The 24,270-nt window shown below is 34.9% G+C and overlaps 3 protein-coding genes across 3 annotated transcripts in view; all 3 read left to right on the forward strand.

Moving 5' to 3' along the window:
• Positions 1-251: 251 nt before the first annotated feature.
• On the forward strand, positions 252-12,663 carry LOC107873651 (rab GTPase-activating protein 22; the record flags this gene model as incomplete). Its single annotated transcript, XM_047413431.1, is given in 10 exon segments — positions 252-347; positions 2,213-2,316; positions 4,232-4,449; positions 7,725-7,847; positions 7,923-8,011; positions 9,105-9,210; positions 10,349-10,446; positions 11,346-11,588; positions 11,669-11,752; positions 12,264-12,663. Coding segments are annotated over 10 exon segments (1,176 nt in total), but the record flags the coding sequence as incomplete, so codon positions are not given.
• Positions 12,664-14,845: 2,182 nt separating this feature from the next.
• LOC107873649 (CRIB domain-containing protein RIC7) lies at positions 14,846-18,478 on the forward strand. Its single transcript, XM_047413432.1, has 4 exons — positions 14,846-15,239; positions 15,870-15,970; positions 16,954-17,053; positions 17,775-18,478. Exons 1-4 carry the CDS (start codon positions 15,182-15,184, stop codon positions 18,161-18,163), a joined length of 648 nt encoding a protein of 215 aa, XP_047269388.1. The 5' UTR covers positions 14,846-15,181; the 3' UTR covers positions 18,164-18,478.
• A 4,900-nt stretch (positions 18,479-23,378) lies between these two features.
• Positions 23,379-24,270, forward strand: part of LOC107873648 (protein NPGR2) — a 12,067-nt gene continuing 11,175 nt past the window's right edge. The window contains exon 1 of the mRNA XM_016720581.2: positions 23,379-23,511. The gene's annotated coding sequence lies outside the window, so the exon portion shown is untranslated. The remainder of the gene's footprint in view (positions 23,512-24,270) is intronic.

The following is a 24,270-nucleotide window of genomic DNA, read 5'->3' on the forward strand; positions in this document are numbered from 1 at the left end:
GAATCCGACACGGGTGCGGCTTCGAAAGTGAAGAGTCTGCGCAACATGGATTAGGTGAACATATACAAGCTTGATGATATAAATGAGTTCAAAAGCTAGAATATTCCGTTGTAGTTTTTGTTACATTTGTCTCAGCTTCTGTTCAAGTCCTTTTAAAGCAATGATGTGTAATTACTGATAAAATGCTCACGGCAGAATTATTCACTATGTTACCTTTGTGCACTTTCTTGTTTTGGGGAAGTGCTTGATAGGCAGGAAAAACACTCAGTGAAAGAAGATGGAAGGCTGCATTCTCTCAAGAGGGTTATTTGGATATAGCAGGTGTTCTTAGACGAATCCAACGAGGGGTACTTTGTTTCTCTCTCTTGTGCATTTCATATTCTTAATAAATTTACTCTGCCACATTCTCGTTTGCCTATAAACGGATACATTATCTTGTCGAATGGATTGCTTTAAGACTTAAAGAGATTCTACAAGTTGATGGTGGTCCTTTCAGTTGGTTACATCTGTTTGTGTAGTTCATTAAGAAAATTAATTGCTACTGGTAGAGAATCCAATTTCAGTTGTCTATTCTTCATCCGATTAAGGTTTTTGGTTTCTATTCTTTTGTGGTGTATGCGATTTGGTTTATCTGCATAAACTAATCTTGACATCTCATGATGAAAGATTGTTTTTGAGCTGTTATAGCATCTGACTCTTTCCTTGTCTAGATTGTTTTATTTTGATCCGGGGGTCCATCGGAAACAACCTCTCTATCGCACATCTGAGGTAGTGGTGTGGACTGCATACACTTACCCTCCCCAGACCCCACTTGATGGGAAGATACTGGGTATGTTGTTGTTGTTGTTGTTGTTGTTGTATTCTTCATTCTAGCTCGTAAACACTCAATTTGGAATATTGGACATCTAATGGATCACCTTGCTTTTATGACTAATCTACTTTGCTCCTCCATTGTGATAGTAGGTAGTCCTTTTTTTGAGATAAACATCCAGTATCCCCTCGAATTATGGTCAGAGTTGCTACCATACACTCCAACTTCACAAGGGTCCTATTACCCCTAACTCAATTTTAGCATATTTTTGTCACCCCTTTGTGCTGACGTGACACTTTTATTACATAAAATGGGGCCCACGTCAGCTAAAAAGGTTGATAAAAGGTGCCACGTCAGCATAAAAGGGTGACAAAAATACGCTAAAATTGAGTTTGGGGGTAATAGGACCCTGTGAACTTAGAGTGTATCGTAGCAAATTTGGTCATAGTTCAGGGGGTACTAGATGCTTTACTCCCTTTTTTCCCTTGGATTTCCTCTAATTCATGCTGTCCATTCCTTCTTTGTGACTCCACCTTTAGCTTTATGTGATTTCCTAAATGATAATGCATTACGCTCATGGTCTCCTTCTCCAACCTAGCCCTTTTCATGACTTTGGCCTAGTTGATGAATGCTGATCGCCTGATCCTCATACTATTTGCCGTCAAGGCAAAATTGATCTGCTTCTTTTGGTGAGTGCGAGCAGTTCATAGATGTTTTAACAAGTGCTTTTTTCCAGCTAGTGAGGTTTTGACTTTAGCCAAAATTGCTCAATTCCATTATATACTGTACATTCGTCTTGTAATCTTCAATTGCTGGACGTTTGGCGCAGAAATGACCCTCAATTTGCATAAGTGGTGAATAACTCACGGGGAACCAATTTCGTCAATTGCTCCTGTGCAGTCATCTCACTTGTAGAAGGATTACTCCATTACACAAAACAAAAATAGAAGGATCATTCCATTTATGAGTTTCCAGCAAGTTATTTCCATTGGGAGCCTTAATAGGAAAGCATTTAAAGATCATCGTTTTGTGCTAATGATTAATTTTGATGATATAAGACGTTTTAACTGCTCTACAAATAATAATAAAGGGGAAACAACCTGTTCTCTTATTCCGGAGCAACAATTGTTTTATCTACGCTACAATCGGTTGTTGGTTTGGACAGTTTAGGAACGTCTAAATTATACAGAAGTTTAGCTGGTAAAATTATTCATGATCTGGAATACCATTTGGGCATAGCCATTGATCAAGGTTCTATAAACTATATATTAGGCATTAGCGCGTCCATTGAGTTCATTTTAACGAGTCATTGTCTATCACCACTCAATCTGCTTATTGCTGTTTAGATGGAAACTTAAGTCTCAGAACGCTGATGCTTATTGATTATTCTGTGAATGCTAGGGGATTCATCTATCAATTAAAGGGGCCGTATGGGAGTTCTTGCTGGGCTGTTTTGATCCCAATAGCACATTTGAGGAAAGAAATGAGCTTCGACAACGGCGGAGGTAATCTATCTCATTTCAGCTATGGCCTAAGAGTTACACTTATTCTATATAGGCTATAAATAGTAGAGGTAAAATCAGCAACATAACTATAGGGACTCATTATGCATTGAATTTTCTTCATTTTGATGCATAAACACATGTAGCTATCAAAGGTGTCCTCAGTGTAAAGTACACAAAAAGCTCTTCATGTTCATAGAGTTATTCTTGTCAAAGATCAACGTTCTGAATTGTGATACAATAGACCCTTGTAGTCCGGGCCTTACCCGAACCCGCGCATAGCTGGAGTTTTAGTGTATCGGACTACTGTTTTAGCATTGAGCAGTGAGCACTGAGGTGAACCGACTTGCATTCGACCGGGAAAGTCTTGTTTAATCAATTTCTACATAATGAACAAGCCAAGTTTGGGACAATTTTATTAGATTCAGCTTGGTTTAGTTGTTCTTATCAGAAACACCCCTTCGCAAAACGTTGCCAATGAACTTTGAAACCTTGACGTATTGAGATTCAAATCTTTGTACCTTTAATCTTAACTGCAAAAATTGTTGTTTTGCAATAGTTGACGTTTTGTGTTTTGAGCCTAGGGTCTATCAGAAACAAACTATCTACCTCACAAAGGTAGAGTAAAGTTTTCATACATCCCACCCCTTCCCCGCTCGTGGGATTGCATTGGGTATGTTGTTGTTGTTGTTGTTATTGTTACAATCTAAGTTGCTCGGACTCTCCAAAAACGTTGCCATACCCGTGTCGGATCCTTCAAAAATACACTATTTTTGGAGGATCCGACACGCACCCTTAGACATATTTGAAGAGTCTGAGCAACTTAGGTTACAATGGTTGGTGTTATATAGTTTCAAGCTTCCAACTATGTTGAAAAAAGAATGCACGAATCTATAGTCGAATCCTTGCCCATTAAGTTCTCCAATATCTTAACTTTTGAGTCTTGGCATTCAATTGAAAATGAGTGCTACAAGATAGTTAAACGTATATTATTTGTTTCGAACTTGAATCCAAGAAAAAAGAGGATCTAATTGTTTAGACTACCTGCCAAGAACAGATTAAATTCTTTGTTCACTGGATTGCCGGAGATTGAGCTCACCAGTTGGGGACTTTGATCTCTCATGTGCCTCATAATGTATTGGAGGACCAAAAAGAAGAATGGTCAGTTAAAATTAGAAATTTTGGAAATAAAGAGAGTAAAGACAACAGTAATAGAACTTACAAAAGAAATAAAGACAACCAAAAAATTGTCATAAATGCAGCGCATATGTATTATTATATCAATCTCCCCATACTTCATCTTTCTTTTGGGAAACCTTCTTTGACGAGTGTGCGTGCGCCTTCGTGGGGGACTGGTGGTGGGCTTAATAACTTCACAAAGAAAAAATGTACTTTTGCCTGTAGGACTAAATTATGAAGTATAATGTCAGTGTGGATATCAACTGAAAACACACCCGTCCCTTTTTTCATCCTTATAATATTCATGGTGATATCTACTCGAGCTTCAACCGGATTTGACTTTGAATCTAGATAATGGATGTTCGAGCTGTTGGTTTCTTTCTTTTCTTGAGTTACGACTTCAACTATCCTTATCGGAGCTCAAGTGAGCTAAGTTCCAGCAACAGTGGACGGCGATGGAAGTCGGCGACCAGTCATCGGAACCATCGAAGAGGATGAAGTGTTGAAGAAGTGACCTATGGCTTTCCTTTTTAGTCTACTAGAAGTTTCCTAAGTAGATATTTCTTTCTTTTTGTATCTTTGCTCTTTGGACTTGGGCCAATTGGGTTTTGTCCGATTGTGCCCACTTTTTGTTAATAAAAGGCCTGTTGGGCCACCTTTTAATTAAAAAAAAAAAATCCTTATAATATTCTTATAAATTATTTATGAGTCGCCTAAGAATCTGAATTTGTATACTCAGAGAGCAATATGCTGCATGGAAATCTGAATGCCAAAAGATAGTACCTGTTATAGGCAGTGGGAAATTTACCACAAATGCTATAGTCACTGATGATGGCCAACCTATTGAGCTTGCGAACACTACCAGTGATGCGCAGGATACTAACAATGCCATGCCAGTTGAAAATGGTGTTTATGACAAGAAAGTGGTTCAGTGGAAGCTTAACTTGTCGCAAATTGGTTAGTACTCGTGCCACTACTTATTCTCTAGATTTAATTTATAACTTTATACATTCATATTTGCTGTAGAGCTCCATGTATCTATCTCTCTATCACTATCTGTGTCTGTTTCTTAGAAGAAAGGTGGGTGGTTGTTGGAAAAACTTGAACGTCAGAAGTACATTTTGTTTCCAGTCCGTTTATCACAATCATTTGTTCGTGTTCTCAAATTCTTTCCAGTTTGAACAATTAACGGCCAGTAATAAACTGTTCTCCAACTTTGCTCTGCACAAATTATAACTTTTTCGACAAAGCTTAAATAGTCACATAGCTATAACTTTGAGGTAGTTCTTAGTTGTGCAGAATATAATCAAAGTTTGTTATTCTAAAGCCATCGGTTATGGTATTCGAGAGGAAGGGATTGATATATGGAACATTGCTTGTCCAATATAGTTATTGTGTTTGGAAAGTACTGTGTGAAAAGAGGTTTGATATGTTCGACAAGTGATGAGGCAATGATATCTTTTTCTTCACTCTAATTGGTGTATTCTAGATGCTGAGTTTAAAAGAGAAGTGGGAACAAGTCACTGAGAATAAGTGGCGAAAGAGTGAAAATTATGTTGAAACAAGCCCTAAAATTGTGTGTTCCGTATTAATTATAGGATTCATTTCTGTATTCTTTGGGCGCTGAAACTACTGCAGATAGCATTCTCTTTAATTTTTTCATGAATGCGCTAGCATCACTTAGTACACAAAAAGCTTATCAAAAAGAGTGAAAAAAATTACCGTCACTTAACGGAATGCATGTTATAGCTTAGTACACAATTCTTTGAGAAGGCATTTTGGAGCTTTGGCACAATCAAGCGAACATAACAAGCTTTTGATGACCAAGTAGGAAAGTGGGTGGAACTTTGCATAGCATTTTTAAATGTCTGCCGGTTTTATTACACTAGGAGTGTCAGTTATCAGGTGGGAGATTTGTTAGAATATGAAAATTCATACACATCTAATTCATTGTACTTGAATAAGGAAATCATATAGAATATTTATTGGATACCTTAGGATATTCTATATTTAGTTATAGATTATTTACTTTCCTTATTAGTATAGGGATTGAGACCATATTATGCATAACCTAACTCCTACATAAGGAGCACATTTTTTTTAATTATTAATCATGTCAATGAGAAGTTCCTTTTCTATTTTCACATGGTATTAGAGCCTTTAAGATCTTGGTTGAAACTCAAAAAACTTCCGCTACTTGCAAGCGGTACGCTCAATTTGTGCCGCTTGGTGTGCCGCCCGCCTGACAGATGTTTTCCACTTTCATTCTTCCTTTCGGTAGCTGAGGATGCTCCTCTCTTGAAACTGGTGCCTTATCTCCAGATGTTCGTTTAGGAACCTCTCCTCTTTCGAAGATCCTTCAAGCACCGTTCATCTCTCTGGCAACCAACGGTGACACTGCTACTTTTTACGCAATTGGTGTCCTGCTCCAAATCTTGTATTTCTTGTCATTGTTCTTTCAGTTTAAGTTGCGTTAAAATGCCTTGGAGATTTGTAAAAAAAAAAAGGGCATCCCGGTGCACTAAAGCTACCACTATGCGCGGTGTCCGAGGAAGGGGACCCACCACAAGGGTGTATCGTACGCAGCCTTACCTTGCATTTCTGCCAGAGGCTGTTTCCAAGGCTTGAACCTGCGACCTCCTGGTCACATGACAACAACTTTACCAGTTACCCCTGGGTTTGGAGATTTGCAATGTCATATTTTTTTTTTGTGATTGAGAATATATTCATTTCGACATAGTGCAAGAAGCATTTCCTTTGGCTTTGCAGTTACCAACGACTTTCCAGATGAGACAATCTCAAAGCCAATTTCTTTCGTTGTGAAGTTACCAACATCTTGAAGAGAAGAATACCGACACCGCTTTTCTATTTTGGCGATTCGCACTATTCCAACGAGATTCCAGTCCCATTTTGAGTTTGAAGGGGCATGTTAAAATATCAAATTATTTGTGTCTAGATTCATATATATCTAGATTTATTGTAATTGCATAAGATCATATAGAATATGCTATAAGACTAAGTTGCTCGGACTGTTCACTTTTGGTGCCACACCACCGTGTCGTCACCACGTGGTTAGGGTGTGGGATCCGTAGCCAATTAGTTCAACTAATTTTGGGTACTTTGACCGGTCAAAATTGATGGGAAAATTCCAAGCAGATTCAGTGATTTTAGTAATCAAAACAAAAGCTAAGGTGAAATTGGAGAAAATGGAAAAACTTATATATATAAATTTCTACATCACTCCTTTTCCTTTTATCTCCTTCGAAGATTCTCCGCTCGATCAATATTTTCTCCACAAGATTTCCATGTAATATCTCATAATTTAGGTTTTAAATCTCTATTTTCAGATATTTGAATTATTTTAGTTGTATCTCCACACCCATATCCATACCTGGATCCATATCTCTGAATCTTAAAGTTTAGATCATGAAGAATCAAACCTCTAGATTTGCACCCTTATCGGACACCCGCATCGAGTCCGAGAAACTTAGCTTATAACATGCCTTAGGATATATAAATTTCTTTTGAGATATAGAATATGTACTTACCTTATTAGTATATATGGATTATTACCTACCAAAGACTCATATAAGGAACAACTTTCGTACATTGTTAATCTATTCAATCAGATGTTCCCTCGCCTATTATTTTCTCATTACGCCCGCCAAATGCCCGTTAATGATGCTAGATTCTAAGCTTCAACATTTAACCGAAGTGCCAATTCAAGTTGTTCAACTCCATACAGGTTTTCTCCAACATAGTACATGTAGTTTATTATGTTGAAGATTGTTGACACGTTCGACGAACATATAAGCTATTGTCAGGTTCGATCAACAGCGAGAGAAATTTAAATGAGCTTCGTCAATTTTCATGTGTCGGTGTTCCATTATAATGGATGAATAGGAAAAATTGAAATGCCATTCATTTTGCCTTTGCAAGGAAGATTGTGTATTAGAAAGGACCCTTGACGTTACTAGTAAAGTTACTGCCATGTGACCGGGAGGTCACGGTTTCGAGTTGTGGAAGCAGCGCCTCTTGCAGAAATGCAAGGTAAGGCTGCATACAATAGAACCTTATGGTCCGCTCCTTCCCCGGACCTCGCATATAGCGGGAGCTTAGTCCACCTGGCTGCCCCTTAAAAAATATATATATATTTTTTAAAAAACTGTCTGCCATATAGACTGATTTTGCTGAAAATATCTAAAACTGTCATGGCTTATGATGTTGTTTAGGTTTGGATGTTGTTCGCACGGATCGTTCTCTTGTATTTTATGAGAATCAAGCTAATCAGGCAAAACTCTGGGATGTGCTAGCTGTCTATGCATGGATGGATAAAGATATTGGTTATGTTCAAGGTATTATAGCAGTATTTAGAAAATAATTTTTAAAATCAAGGCTATTTGTAAACCATTTGCTTGATTTCTGAACAGGAATGACAGATATTTGCTCCCCAATGGTTATTCTACTTGAGAATGAAGCAGATGCATTCTGGTGCTTCGAACGTGCAATGCGTAGATTGGTATGCCACTTTCGTTTCCATTTTGCAGACCTAAAATAAATAAATAAAGAAAGAAAAATGTAATCACATAATTCATAAATTTTAAGTTTTAGCGCGACCCATTATAAGAAAGGAAATTCACATGCTTGACTGAGACAAATAGTGAGGTCCGCATGTGAGGTGACGTGTTGCAGGAAGTAACTAAATGTGCCCCATTTTTGGTAACTTTAAGATTTTGGACGAGGCACTTGTTCCTTATTGGTGGTGCGATGGTTTCCAAAGAGGTTTATAGATTCTTGGATCATTCCACCCGTAAGTTTTGGTTAGATATTCAGATTCGTAGAAATGGCATTAGATCCAAAGGTTGGTGAGCTCGTTTGTGCCACAACTTTCTCTTTTCATGTTCTATCATTCCGCCTTCTCTATAAACCAACCCCATGGAGCTGCTCTGGATTTCTCTCTCCATCTCAATTCAACCCATTGAGCCATTAATTACATGGCTCCAGAGTCCAGACCCTCTATAGTCCATTGAGCCTAATATGTCTCCCTATACGAGTGGAGCCTTGGAATAACTGGTAAAGTTGCTGCCATGTGACCAGGAGGTCATGGGTTCAAGCCTTGGAAATAGCCTCTGGCAGAAAAGCAAGGTAAGGCTGCGTACAATACACCCTTGTGGTGGGGCTCTTCCCCGGACCTTGCGCATAGCGGGAGCTTTCGTGCACCGGGCTGCCCTTTTTTTACTCCATACCCGTTCTTGTTGAACCGCCTTCTTTCAGCTCCAAATTAAAAAATGAACAAAAATAAAAAAGGCAAAAAAAAAAAATAGAGAGAATCAAATCCACATTTCAACTCTAAAACCCAGGTTACATGCGCAAGAACGTGTTAAGAAATACACTAGTCCATTGATTTCCGAAGAGCTTTATAATATCCAGGGTCACTCACCCATTGCCTTAAGGTTTGGGCTCGATGCTCCTATATTTTCACATCAATAATGATGATTGGTCGAGTATATTTTATGTTCTCTTTAGTAACTTCTTTATTTCAACTTGTACAGTTATTTTCCTATGTTTATGCCGCTACTACATATATAACAACTCCATATTCACTTCAACAGCGAGAAAATTTCAAGTCCAGCGCAAATTCTATAGGAGTGCAATCTCAGCTGGGCACCCTTGCGCAAATTGTTAAAATTGTTGATCCAAAGCTTCATCAACACCTCGGTAAGGGTTTTCTGTTCTCCATATATTCTTCAGTAGCTATTTCCATGAAAGAAGTAGAGAACGCCCATTGGTATAGCTCACAATACTAGAATGATTAACTAACACCTAAAATAGGCTTTATAAAAGTTTCTGTTTTTTTCGTGTGAGTTAACAAGTTATTATAAGTTGCTAGTGGTATATAAGATCAAAAGTTTTATGCAGAAAGCCTTCTATGTAAAAGAAATTTAACTTATTACCATTAGGGGCTGCATAATATGGTTTCTACGTGTGCCTCAGCTTGTGCGTTTATCCTATGTATCAACTTCATTTACTTGATCATTTCCTCAAGGAAGTTTCAATTCAAGAAAGCAGTATCGTGATTTCATTTGGTTGAATAGCTCTTAATATTTCAAGTTCCATATAAAAATTGCGAACATGTTATTATATTTCAGTCTTTTATTATTTGGATATCTCATGAAATGTACATTTATTGTATCTTCCTGCCACTGCCTTCTCTATGAGCTCATGCTTTTTGACTCAACTTTTATCGTTTTGTCAAGAGAATGCTGGCATAGTTTGGCCTATCTTCTATATAGATAGTTTGGCCTCATTCCGTGTAGTCTTAATTGGCTTTATCTGTTAGATATTATGATGGGCTATCATGAGTAATTTTAAGGCCTGTAATGTGTTTTGACGATATGTTCCAGGAGATCATGATTTATTTTTGTGGTACTTTTAACGCATGCACTCCAAGTTTGTTATTGACAATTACAAGATAAACATTATCTTGAAGCAATGCAGACAATATAAATACGATATCTAGCACCTATCGAAAAAGAAAAAAATTGACTTGAAGTTCTTTTGCAGATTCTCCGACAGATAACCAAATACCTCTAAAGTTGGGGCCAGACTCAAAATCATTAGTTAATGATTGTGAAACATTAACATCCATCATAAAAAAATCTCTCGTATATGTTGTTTGGGATGTTGGTAATATAGCAAGAAAATTTTAATGGGATGTATTGGAAATCTGCATTGTTAAGAAAGCCTCAAAACTCCATGCGCGCTTGACCATCTAAAAGTCGAGAGTAGAAAGTCTAGATATTGAGTTTACTCTCTCTCTCTCTCCCTCACCGACTTCTTCAATTGTAATTGGCAGAGGAGCTAGATGGCGGAGAATATCTGTTTGCGTTACGTATGTTGATGGTACTTTTCAGGAGAGAGCTTTCATTTGTTGATGCACTCTATCTCTGGGAGGTGAGAAGTTCAAACCTCTTTTCACATTATTGTTTGGGGGATAGAAAAAACATTGCACAATAGTTTGTCCTGATCATTGGCGTCTCGTGTCAATCTATGTTGCTTGGACTCTTCAAAAATGTCAGCCGGTGCGTGTCGGATTCTCCAAAAGTAGTATATATTTGGAGAATCCGACAGCGGTGCGGCATCGAAAAGTGAAGAGTCGGCACAACTTAGGTGTCAATTACATTTTGCCTGGCTACATTTGCTTTTAAGAGACATGGTTGTTTTATTGGAAAATTCCTAATTTAATAAGAGAAATGGTTGTTATTCTTCACAAGCTATGCTTTTTGTGTTTCAAAAGAACGGTTCTAAATTAGTTTGACATAAAGGTCAGTGAAAGGACTGCGATATTAATATTTTCAACTATGAAAGAGGTAGGCCGAAAAAATATTGGAGGGAGGTGATTAGACATGACATGGAGCGGCTACAGCGTACGGAGGACATTACTCTTGATAGGAAGGTGGGGAGGACGCGTGCGTCCGTAATAGTAGGGAGGAGTGTTGTGTTTGTATTTATGCCTGTGGTTTCTTGTCCGTAGTGTTCGGATGATGTTTGTGATCTCGAATAGATAGTTTATAGTATTACTCTATCGATGTCTTGTTTCTTTTATTATCTAGCGATATATTATCTCATTTTGTTGTTTATTTTTATGTTTTTTGTTTGGTATATTGTTATCTGTCCTGAGCCTGGGGTCTATCGGAAACAACCTCTCTACTTCATCGGAGGTAGTGGTATTGACTCCGTACACTTTACCCTCCCTAGATCCCACTTTGTAGGAATAAACACTCGGTATGTTGTTGTAAACAGAGTTTTTGTGATCTTCTGATTGGTGCTACCTTTGTACATACTTCATTTAGGTGATGTGGGCGATGGAGTACAACCCAAACATATATTCATTGTACGACAAGACAATGAAACAACTTCCCGATAAGTTAAATGATACGCAGCTTAAGCAATATGGAAAATATGAAAGGAGAATAGTGAGAACTGGTGCAACGAAACACGACGATGCACTTGCCGTTTTCCTAGTTGTGAGTGTTCTTGAGACGAAGAAAAAACGGCTTATGAAAGAGGCGAAAGGCCTAGACGATGTTGTACAGGTCTTCATAAAATCTCTCTCCCCGTCTATATATTCCGCGTTATTGTATTTTCTTGGTCCTGACAATTGCATGTTTTCCAGATCTTGGACGAGATAACCGGGAATTTGGATGCAAAGAAAGCACTAAAGGAGGCTCTAAAGGTTCATAAGAAGTACATGAGCAAGGCAAGTTTCTTTGTTCCCTATTCTCCCACCCCCCTCTTTACCCCCTCCCTTTCCAACCCCAACGCACACATCCCAAAAAAGAAAAGAAGAAAGGATTTAAGTTATATACACGGACAGCGTTTTAACCTATTGTCATAGGTTATATGATTTATTTTTCAAGTTACTAATCCCGGTTATTATGAATGGTACCGATAGTTATCTCGTGACTTAATACTAAATTAAATTCTTTTACTAAAGTAAGTTCTTTTACCTATAGTAAGGTTGCGTACAGTACACCCTTGTGGTGTGGTCCTTCCCCGGACCATGCGCATAACGGGAGCTTTAGTGCGCCGGTATGCCCTTTTTTACCTATAGTTATCTTGCAAGTGACTTAATGCTAAAATGAGTTGTTTTACTTTGTCCGTTGAACTCAAGAAAGAACCCCCTCCGCCCCCACTCCCCGGGGGACTTTGTTTTGCTGCATGAGCATGATATCAACCATATTAGTTGGCTTATAAGCTGCTTAATACAGGTGAAAAGAGCCTAGAAGAGGCGTGGTAATCGGCGAAATGCTTGAGGGAGTTGATGATGAGCATAGATCCGGTGATTTCTGAATAGGGCAACCTTTCGAACTGCTGCCGGATCCATGGGCGGGGTGGAGTTGCTATTCCACACTGCACTAATTACACTTTGTGCTCCAATGGTTTTGTTGTACTTTATATGTTCATTCTTTCATTGATGAGTGGTTTTTCCTCTTGCATTTGGTGTATAATTGTTTCCATTTCTACAAAGAAAAAAAAAAAGAAATTGTACATATTCCTCTTGCTCTGAGATGTACATGATGTGTTATGGTTGTAATACTTCGAATCACATTCCTCAATATGAAAAATATTGGAACACCAAATTATATGTTTCATTTTATCTTATTTTTACAATTTTGTATCCCTATATAATTATGGAGGCCGCGGGTTCAAGCCTTGGAAACAACCTCTGGCAGAAATGTAAGATAAGACTGCGTACAAGACACCCTTGTGGTAGGGCCCTTCCTCGGATCCTGCACATAGCGGGAGCTTTAGTTTAAAGCACTACCTTTTAAATCATTCACCATTAGATGGTTATAATCATTAAAAGGACAGTTCGGTGTACAAAGTACTTTACGTTCACAGAGTTTGGGGAAGGGCTGATATTCGTTAGTAACTTAGTGCAACGTGGAAAATTTCATTGAGAGGAATCAACAAAGAAAAGAAAAACGAGAAAGATAATTATAAAATAAATATACACTATTGGAGTTCTGCTCGAAAGACTCCTTTATATATGATGTGATGTAACAGCTATTCTAATGCATTGGGTTTGAAATCGAGAGGGCGTCATGTGGAAGCTTTTAGTAAAATCAGATGACACAAAAATATAGTAAAAACATATTATTGAATATGGTTTGGTCAAACGACTAACATATTAAAAATAAAATTGAAAAACCTAAAAACTACTATTTATAGATGTCCAAAATCTTTCCTCCAAGAAAGAAGTTAGCCAAATATGAAAAAAAATTATATTTTTTTCTTTCAGAAAAAAGTAAAAGTAATTATGGTAACTTTTATTTTCCTTCTAAGAAAAAATAAAACTTAAATATAGTAAGAAAATCAGGACAAAAACCCTAACAATGCAAACTTTGGTGATTGTTTTCACGTCTCAAACTTGTGATTTATACGTCACACTGAAATAATTTTATCGTCGCTTCAAGCTTCCCTTCTAGAAAGAGAATCATTCAAGCAATTAACAAAACAATATTTGTCAGAAGGGAAAAAAAATCATTTTGCACGTCTTTAAAATAGCAATAAAGTTCATATTTATGCAAAAAGTGGTTGATTTATGCAAATATTTTGTTTCTATTTTTAAAAAAGTTTTACAACATGTAACATTCAGTAGATGAAAGCGGCGAAGATAAAAATGTTGTGATGGATGTGTAGATATATTAGGAGAGATAAGATTAAAAATGAGGATATCCGAGACAAGTTGTTAGTATGAACTTCGGTGGAAATAAGGTGCAGGCTGTGAGGTTGAGATGGTTCGGACATGAGATGAGGAAATACATGGACGTCCTAGTGCGGAGGTGTGAAAGGTTGTCTATGAATGGATTCCGAAGAGGTGATTACACATGACATGACGTTGTTACAGCTTACCGAGGACATGACCTTAGATAGGAAGAATATGGAAGACACGAATTAAGACATGCAGAAGGTTAATAGGTAGAAGTACGTTCATACGATTAGGTAGGAGTACATCGTCTTGTTGCCCTTACTTGCAGGGCGGACCTATATACAATTTTTTGGTGCTCCGATACCCATTAAATCCGACGTAGGCTACGTATAATTATATAAAAAGTATAAAAATTGGTATAAGCTTCAAAAAAGCACCTAGGAAATCAAGAAGATAGCTGGGTGCTTTGGTTTTTAGGCAGAACCTTAAACCTTTGGGCATCAATATGTGTGCTCGAACCTCATGAGCACCCATGACTTCTAAATCCTGGGTCCGCCACTGCTTACTAGAGTGTTTATGTTATTTTCTATTGTTTTGGGTAGTTTGAATATAACATTACTTTATTGTAGTACCATTCTGCTACTATTTGATGTTCTGTTACTATCTATTGTCTTTTGGATTTTCATTACGTCATTTTTTAAACTTCTTTTTCTTGAGCCGAGGGTATATCGAAAATAACCTCTCTACTTCACCTTTGAGGTAATAGTAAAATTTGCATAAAATACTCTATTCTTCTCAGATTTCACGATGAAATTACACTGAATATGTTAGTATAGTAGCTACCTATAAAAAATGTGTATAAATAAGAAAGTGTTACAATCACATTGTAATGGCCATCATCTTATTCTTCAAATAGTTGTCAACTATAAAAAAGTCAGAAGACAGATTATATTCTTAAATAAAATATTTAAAAGAATCTCCTTAAATTAATAAATAATTAACTAAAAGATTTTATTTAAAAAAGAATGAATTTCCATTCCTAAAATTATGCTAAGCTTATGGTTAAGAATGACTTGCAATTCATTGCCATTGAATTAATGAAAATGTTGGTTTAACATCTTTTTTTCTTTGTGATGATTAAAGATGAGTCAAACCTAAATTTCTATGTTAAGGGTTTGAATCCATTTTAATTAATTTCTTGAAATGTTTTAATTCAATTCCAAATTCATCAAACATATTTGTTCCCTTGAAATCTTTGAGTTTCTACATATAATAAGCAAATGAATGATTTTGGATGAAAATATCATATTCTTGATTTTTTTCTTCTGGTGTCCAGAACCTGCATTGGAGTCCCGATCATCTCAGAATACGCATTAACGTTGTAGGGCTCATTCTGGGGGTGACGCTCCAACAAAATTTTCTATTTTCTCCATACCGAGAGCTCAAACTCGAACTTTTTGATTGATTATTTTCATGCCAACAAAGGTGAAAGGCCTTCTTAAAGGCCTTAGGTACATTTCTCATGTTTTTGGTAAGTAAATGATTTTTAAATGTACCAACTTTGGTCATTTGACATTTTCCTTTGTGGGTATTTTTAGTTTCTTGAAAATGAATGAGAATGTCACTAAGTTGGATGATTTAGCAATCAAATATGACTCGATTCTGAATAAGTTAAGATCATCTATATGAATCATTTATGTTTATTACACTATACTAGATTCTGAATAAGTTAAGACGTCTATATGGATCATTTATGTTTATTACGTTATATTCGATTCTGAATAAGTTAAGATCGTCTATATGAATCATTTATGTTTATTATGTTGTACTTGATTTTGAATAAGTTAAGATCGTCTATATGAATTATTTATGTTTATTATGTTCTACTCTATTATGAATAAGTTAAGATCGTCTATATGAATCATTTATGTTTATTATGTCATACTCGATTCTGAATAAGTTAAGATCGCATATATGAATCATTTATGTTTATTACGTTATACTCGATTCTGAATAAGTTAAGATCGTCTATATAAATCATTTATACTTATTACGTTATATTCGATTTTGAATAAGTTAAGATCATCTATATGAATTATTTATGTTTATTACGTCATACTGAATTCTGAATAAGTTATGATCGTCTGAATCGTTTATGCAGATGATGATAAAAAGAAAGACATGCAAATTGGTTTTCCAACAGATGTGCAACATGTGGCACATGTTGGATGGGATGGTAAATCAGTTGATAATCCAAGCTGGGTAATCATTTTACCTCTTCGTTAACTGTTATACTGTTATCTGTCATGAGTTGGGGGTCTATTGAAAATTTTGGGTATGTTGTTATTGTTGTTGATATTCATCTTCTGTTTTGAGTTGAGGGTCTATCGAAAACAACCTTTCTACTTCATCTGAGGTAGTGGTGTGGACCGCGTACACTTTACTCTCTCTAGACCCACTTTGTTGGAATACTCTTTGTTGTTGTTGTTGATATTCATTTTCTGTCTTGAGTCGGGGGGACTATTGGAAACAATCTCTCTACTTCATCTAAGGTAATGGTATGGACTACCTATTTTTTACCCTTTCGAGACCCCACTTTGCGGGAATACTTTGGGTATGTTGTTGTTGTTGTTGTTGATATTCATCTTCTGTCTTGAGTCGAGGATCTATTAGAAACAGACTCTCTACTTCATCTAAGGTGGTGGTATGGACTGCGTACACTTTACCCTCCTCAGACACTGCTTTGTGAGAATACACTGTGTATATTATTGTTGTTATTGATATTCATCTTCTGTCCTAAACCGAGGGTCTATTGAAAACAACCTCTCTACTTTAGCTAAGGTAGTGGTATAGACTACATATACTTTACCCTCTCCAAACCCCACGTTGTGGGAGTACACTGAATGTATTGTTGTTGACAGTAGCGGAGTCAAGATATTTACTAAGGAGGTTCATAAGTAAACGTACGAACTAACCGAAGGGGGTTCAACATCTAATATATGTACATAAAAAATAATTTTAACCATGCATATATAACATAATTTACCGAATGGGATTCGGACGAACCTCCTCGACAAAGGGTAGATCCGCCACTGGTTGTTGATATTCGTCTTATATGTTTTCTACTACTCAATTGACCATAGTCGTTATAAGAAATATATTGAATCGATTTTTTTTAATGAATAGAACTAATTATCTTGTTTGTGTAATCACCAATTTTTTTTAATTTTTTTCTTTTTTGGCAGATGAAAGAATATAAATCACCAGGAGCATTTCAATCAGCACCATTGGCTCTTTCTCCTAGAGAACTTAAAGAGACACCTGATATTAAATGGGTTTCTGAAGGTATGTTACTTAAAAAAAAAAAAAAAAAAAAAAAAAAAATATTATTATTTTTTATAACTCAAAAATCTCGGATTTGACCCCTAGATATAAACTCGCCTTTAGTAGTAGGGTGTTCTTTGTCTCCTAAAAAGACTTTCCGATGCGAATCTGAAATGTGTTGATTAGATACACATCATGTGTTTGAACCTTGCGGTAAACAAAAACTTGTTGCTAAGCGGAGAAGGATAGAGGGACAGATTCATTATCCATCGAGTTTTGAACCATGTACCAGTGGTCCTCGAGGATCTCTCGATTATCAAGAAAGTGGTTACTATAAGATATAGTGGTGCAGTGGTGGATCCAGAATTTAGGAGTTGTCGGTGCCATGGAAGGTTCAAAACTTTAAGGTTCTGCTCGGAAACTAAAGCAGTCAACTACTTGGTTTACTGGATGCTTTTTATATCTAGATTTTATATATTTTTTATATAATTATACCTAATCTGCATTGAACTTAATCAGTGTCGGAGCATCAAAAGTTTGGCTATAGGTCCGCCTCTGTAGCGGTTACAATATGTGTGGTCACATTCATAACATTCGACTCGAATCATATATATATGTACTATGTCAAAGAATAGAAGTATGTATATAAAAAAGATATTGTAGACCTAACTCGAAACTTTAAATCTTAGATTCGCCTATTAATCCTGAGAGGATCAATGTTGTTGTGTCATGGAAATTGCAGATTCAAACAGGAGGCCAAGAAATGCAGCAAATTCTTCACCAACAAAAGAAAAACCAGACAAGCTAAGAACATCCAGGAGACATAGCACAACAGAAAATGGCAGCAATGAGAACACTACAAACAAAGAGCCTGGCACCAAATCCAGGAGTTCGCGGCGACACCATCACAAGGACACATCAGATGGACACAAATCGAGTGAATCCGTGGGCAAAAACAACCACGATATCCCTAAAAAATCAAGACGAAAGAAGTCCAAGGAGGATGGTGGATCGAACCGATCATCAAGATCCAAAGACACTTGTTCTAGTACAACACAAACTACAGAATCAGGCCCTGGACAAGAAAGTCATGAGAGTAGTGGTATTTGTAAAGAAATACAAGAGGAGTGACAAAAACAAACAAACAAGAATGTAATATACTTGAAAAGTTTTCATTTTTTTTGAGACCATACAAAAGATTTCATTCACAATTTGTAGTATATGTATTGTAGAATGTGTGAACAATCTTACTTTTTGACACCATGTTCATCAAGTAGATTCATTTCCTAGGTTCCTAGTTGTTTGTGTGTGCCTTGCAACTTGTATGAGTCGATGGGTTAACAAAGGGCATATATACGAGATAGAAGATAACGCTAGAGACATATGTTGTTAGCTAGATTCAGGATTTGAACTTTATGAATTTGAATTCTAGGACAGCGATAGAGACATCTGTTGTGAGCCGGATTCAGGTTTTGAACTTTATAAGTTTGAGTTCCAGGACAACGATCTCAAGTGTTGGTAATTGACTCTGAGACCACACAAAAGTTTTCATTCACAATTTGTTGTATATGTATTGTAGAATGTGTGTACAATCTTACTTTTTGACACCATGTTCATCAAGTAGATTCATTTCCTAGTTTCCCAGTTGTTTTTGTGCCTTGCAACTTGTATGAGTCGATAAGTCAACGAAGGGCATATATTTGAGGTAGAAGATAACGCTAGAGGCATCTGTTGTCAGTTGGATTCAGGATTTGAGCTTTATGAGTTTGAATTCTAGGACAATGATCTCGAGTGTTAGTAACTGACTCTGAGACCACACAAAAGTTTTCATTCACAATTTGTGGATTATGCATTGTAGAATGTGTGTACAATCTTACTTTTTGATACATGTTCATCAATTAGATTCATTTCCTAGTTTCCTAGTTGTTTATGTGCCTTGCAACTTGTATGAGTCGATAGGTAATGGTCAAACGGGTTGAACGGGGCGAACGGGCCATTTTCTGGCCAAATTGGTGGGTGTTAGCCCACGGTTCTAGGATGGGCTCGGTGCCCTAGCGTATCTTTGGCCGAAAATCGACCGACGAACCCCCAACTGGGTGTGGAGTGGGTGAAGGTGGCCCGGCGGGGTCGGCGTGGCCATTTGGGTGGTCAAAACGGGCGAAACGGCGCGAACGAACCGTTCTTGAGCCAATTCGCTGGTTGTTAGCCCACGGTTCTTGGGGTGGGCCCAGGGCTCGGACGCACAACGAAGGGCATATATTTGAGATAGAAGATAACGCTACAGACATTTATATGTGAGCTGGATTCAAAATTTAAACTTTATGAATTTGAGTTGATATCATTCTCAAGTGTTAGTAATTGATTCTGAATATAATTTTGTACATATTAAATAGATTTCTTGACACGTAAACGAGGTTCAAGACAAAGCTACTAGATTTGTGTGTGCGCCTTGCAACTTGTAAGAGTCAATAGGTCACGAAGGGCATAAAAGATAACGCTAGAGACACCTATGAGCTGAATTCAGAATTTGAACTTTACGAGTTTGAATTCTAGGACAACAATCTCAAGTGTTAGTAGTTTGATTCTGAATTTAGTTTTGTAAATATTTAATAGATTTCTTGACACATAAACAGGGTTCGTGACACATAAACAGGATTCGTGACAAAGCTAGTGGGTTCTAACGATCCCATATGCTAAAAAGGCTACTTTTGTTCCTGATGAGTATAATGGGTGTGCTCCTCCCTTAATCAGAGGTCTCGGGTTCGAGCCTTAGGTATAGAAAAATCATTGGTAGGGAGCACTTTCCCCTGAATGGGCCTACACGGCTCGAATCTGGATTAATCAGGCTCCAATATCGATACCAAAGACCGGATGGAAACCAAAAAAAAACATACATTAAAAATGACATGTCTTGTTATTGATTTGTTCACTTCTTTAAATATTAACACCGCTTACTGAAAATTTTACTTACGTCGATGAATTAAAAGCTATTAACAACAATCTATTTTTACTTAAAATAAAATATCCTAAATTTAAATTTTGAATCTGACAAAAGTTATACGTAGAACGAAAAAAAAAAAAAAATACTTAAAATAAAATATATTAAATTTAAATTCTGAATCAAAGGGAAGCTATACGTGTGAGATAGAAAGAAATAAAAAATTATTTTAACTAAAATAAATTGTTTTTTATTCATTAAAAGACAAAATACATTCCAAATTTCATTTACTACATATAACTGCATAAAAAAAAAAAAATCCACTTTTACAGGTGGCAAAAGCTTAGCTTTTTTATAAAGTTTATAAAATTCCAAATTAGTCCACTTACAATTTTTCTTAGTTTATATAATCTTACCTATATAAATCATAGTTTATAAATTAAATACTAAAAATGTAATAATAGAATTTAAAATAATATAAAATAATTATAATTCTCAAAGATCATAAAAATTTAAAAATATTAGCATTTTTATGAATTTATGAGCATATAATTTCTTTGGTTATAGCTAGAAATATATTTATTTAGAAATTTTGATACCTTTTTTCTTTTTTCTCTAATATTCTCGGTTCGAGTTCTTCTATACAACCAGGAAGATAAAGGGAAAAGCCATCAAAAGGGTCAATTATTTTCCTCAAATCTTTTTATCTGTGGTGAAAAATATATAATTTTATTTATAATTTTATGAGGCAAGAACTTATGCTAGTTAACTATTGTGCTTTAAGTTTAATTTTATATTAAATTAATAAAAAAATAAACTCATCAAAATGGACATCAAAAATCAATTAATTTTTTAATATACAATTTATACTAAACAATATTATTTCTCAATTAATCAAAAAAGAGATTTTAAAAATAGTTTGATTTTTATTCATATCGTTGTCTTAATTTTTAACATTATCAGTAATTTAATAGTATATTAAATACGTCGAATATTTTCAAGAGCAATGAATAATATTATCCACGCAAAAATTCTATTTATATCTTAAAAAATAATTATAAAATACATGAAAATCATACTTAATTCGATAAAATAAAATATAAACCCATATAATCACTAATTTTGACCCCTCTCTTTTACCTATTCTTCATTTTCAAGGTATTTGTACAAACATATTTCATAGAAAAATAAAATTAGTAAATATAAATACTAAGAAAGAAGAAAAAAGATGAACGGTTGTTCGTGCAATAGAAGAAAGTTTTTCAGAAATCATAATATATTTTTCGTTTTAAACCACATTAAATAAAAAGTCATATAAAATATGAATTTTGTTAAGACTATTTTAATATTTTAAAGTAATTAGATAATCAATTTTGATTAAAAAAATTAATCAAAATTAAAGGTTTTGGTTCTTGTTGTTGGATAACTATTATCAAAATCTTGTATAAATAATATCATTGAAAGATGATTCATAAAGCGAGAAGTAAAAGTGAAAAATTAACTATTAAATATTTGGTGTTTATATTTTGTAATTGACTTGATTAAATAATATGTAAATATGAGAAATAAAACATTATAACGAAAGCTCTAAGAGTGATTTACCGATTAGTTAAACAACAGGGGAATTTTAATAATTCACTTTATTGGCAAATATTTTAATTTTCTACTTTGTAATCCCCTCCTTAATTCTCCTTCCTCTACTCCTAATTATTTTTTTGCAACAAAAAGATAAATAAATAGTTAAACAATAGAAAATACAAGAAAAAACTAAATAATAGTACATGTGCACCAAGTGCAAATGTCTATATGGAAAAAAATAATAGTACATGTGCACCAAGTGCAAATGTCTATATGGAAAAAAAGAAGAAGATAAAATTATTTCATTTTTATCATCCAATGTATAACAATTTTAGAGGATTAAAAAATAATTAAAGTTACTATATTAGCCGACTACCAAAAATTGGTATTCTCTCTTATATATAATAAAATATCAAAATTTTAAGGCGTCTCAGTGTTAAACTTCATTTCTCCAAATTTTTGATAAAAAAATTCAGATATACATAATTTTATAAAGATTCGTTAGTCAATAGTAATAGTAACTAATTTTATGTTTTTTATTTGTTATACTGTTATCTGTCCTAAGCTGGGGTTCTATCGAAAACAGTCTTTCTACTTCATCTATGAACTCCGTACACTTTATCCTCAGCAGACTTCATTTTGTAGAAATACATTAAGTTTGTTTTTGTGTTTTTTGTTTGTTATTTGTCCTGAGCGGGGGTCTATCAGAAATAACCCTTCTACTTTATATTGAGGTAGTGGTATAAACCGCGTACACTTTACTCTCTCCATACCCGACTTCACAGGAATACACCGGATATATTATTGTTGTAATATATTTAACTGACTTTTAGAAAGTTTATTAAATTACAGATTAGTCCCACTTACAAGTCTTCTTTTCCAAATTCCACCCACTAATTTTTGCTTTATTCCATTTCATTCCTTTTTCTTTATACTAAAAAAAATGTAAACAAAAGGTATTCCCTAAAATACTTAAATCATAAATCAAATTAAGATTTTTTGGTTGTTTTTTTGGGATTCTTGATTGATTTAAAAATATCCAAATAATTGAATTTTGAGATTTTGCGAATTATGGAATTTTGAAAAATTTGATGTTTGACCTTGGACCATATTTTCAAAGTTGAGAATTTTTACTATTGAGGGTAATGTAATTCGTAATCTGCTATCTTAATCCGTGTTCTCCATATTTTTCTTTCAAGAGTTATGTTTGTTATAATATGTAGCTGTTTCATGTCATGCCTAATCACTTTTCTCCAATATTTATTCGACTTACTTCTTCCTCGTCTAAAACCATTTATAGCGAGCCTCTCATACCTTTGTACTGGGGCGTGGTCCTCATCACTATCCAAACCATCTCAACCTCACTTTCCACGTCTTATTTTTCACTGAAACCACTCTCACTTTATCACGAATAATCTCATTTCTAAGTATTCTGAAATACATTTTCATAATATTTTAATTCTTAAAAAACACTTCTTCACTATTTTTAATTTGGATTCACTTCTTTGCACTTTTTAATTTTTTTTTTTTTAAAAAAATCAAATTTTTTATTTTTCATAAAATAACCCAATTTTCTTAAAACTCTAAACTCCTTAAAATTTATTTCGCTTTTTATTTTTTTTAAAATATATATTTAAATTCTAAATATTATCTCTAATATATTATCATTAACACAACTTCAACTTTATTTTTAACTTTAAGAATATTAAATAAAATAAATATGTTTTTAATTTTCATGCCCCGACAGATCCAAAATACATTCCAAAAGTTTTCAGTTAAAGAGGAAAAAAATTCAGTTACTTCCATATTGAAAAAATGTTTATTAAATTACATATTGGTCCCACTACTTTATACTTTATTCCATTTCATACCCATAATAAAATAACAATCTTTGGCTTGACGATTTCATGCCATTAGCTATTTTCCAGTATTTTCGGTGGAATCCATGCTAAACCCATTTAAGGTATTCCTTTAATAGACCTAAATCACAATTCAAATTAAGATTTTTGAATGAGTTTTGGGGATTCTTGATTGATTTAAAACATATAAATAATTGAATTTAGAGATTTTGTGAATTATGGGAGTTTAAGAAATTGGTTGTTTGACGAAAATTGAGAATTTTTAGTATTAAGAAGGAAAAGAAAGAGGAGAAAGTAAGGGTAAGGGTGTGTTTGGTTTGAGGTTTTGTTGGATTTGGTTGATCAAAGTTGAGATTTGTAGTATTAAGAAGAAAGGGAAAGGGTGTGTTTGGTTTGATATTTTGTTGGATTTTTGGTTGATCAAAGTTGAGATTTTTTGTATTAAGAAGAAAGGGTGTGTTTGGTTTGATATGTTGTTGATCATTGGGAAAGGAAAAATTTGTGTTTGTAGTTTTATTGGATTTTTGGTTGATCATTGAGTTTTCAAACAGACCCTTATTGCCAAAGTTGAGAAATTTAGTATTAAGAAGAAAGGGTGTGTTTGGTTTGATGTTTTGTTGGATTCTTGATTGATCAAAGTTGAGATTTTTAGTATTAAGAAGAAAGGGTGTGTTTTGGTTTGATATTTTGTTGGATTTTTGGTTGATCAAAGTTGATATTTTTAGCATTAAGAAGAAGGGTGTGTTTGGTTTGATGTGTTGTTGAATTCTTGGTTGTTTGAATGTTTGGTTGATCAAGATTGAGAATTTAGTGAGAAAAAAGGGTGTGTTTGGTTTGATGTTTTGTTGGATTTTTGGTTGATC

This window comes from Capsicum annuum, chromosome 6 (genome assembly GCF_002878395.1).
Source record: "Capsicum annuum cultivar UCD-10X-F1 chromosome 6, UCD10Xv1.1, whole genome shotgun sequence".
Taxonomy (NCBI): Eukaryota; Viridiplantae; Streptophyta; class Magnoliopsida; order Solanales; family Solanaceae; genus Capsicum; species Capsicum annuum.

What these genes read in the sequence shown, in the direction of transcription:
- LOC107873649 (XM_047413432.1), top strand. Translation starts at nt 15,182, where the DNA reads ATGCCAACAAAGGTGAAAGGCCTTCTTAAAGGCCTTAGGTACATTTCT. An exon ending in GTACATTTCTCATGTTTTTG is followed by an intron (nt 15,240 to 15,869) that starts GTAAGTAAATGA and finishes TCGTTTATGCAG; the next exon opens with ATGATGATAAAAAGAAAGAC. An exon ending in CAGTTGATAATCCAAGCTGG is followed by an intron (nt 15,971 to 16,953) that starts GTAATCATTTTA and finishes CTTTTTTGGCAG; the next exon opens with ATGAAAGAATATAAATCACC.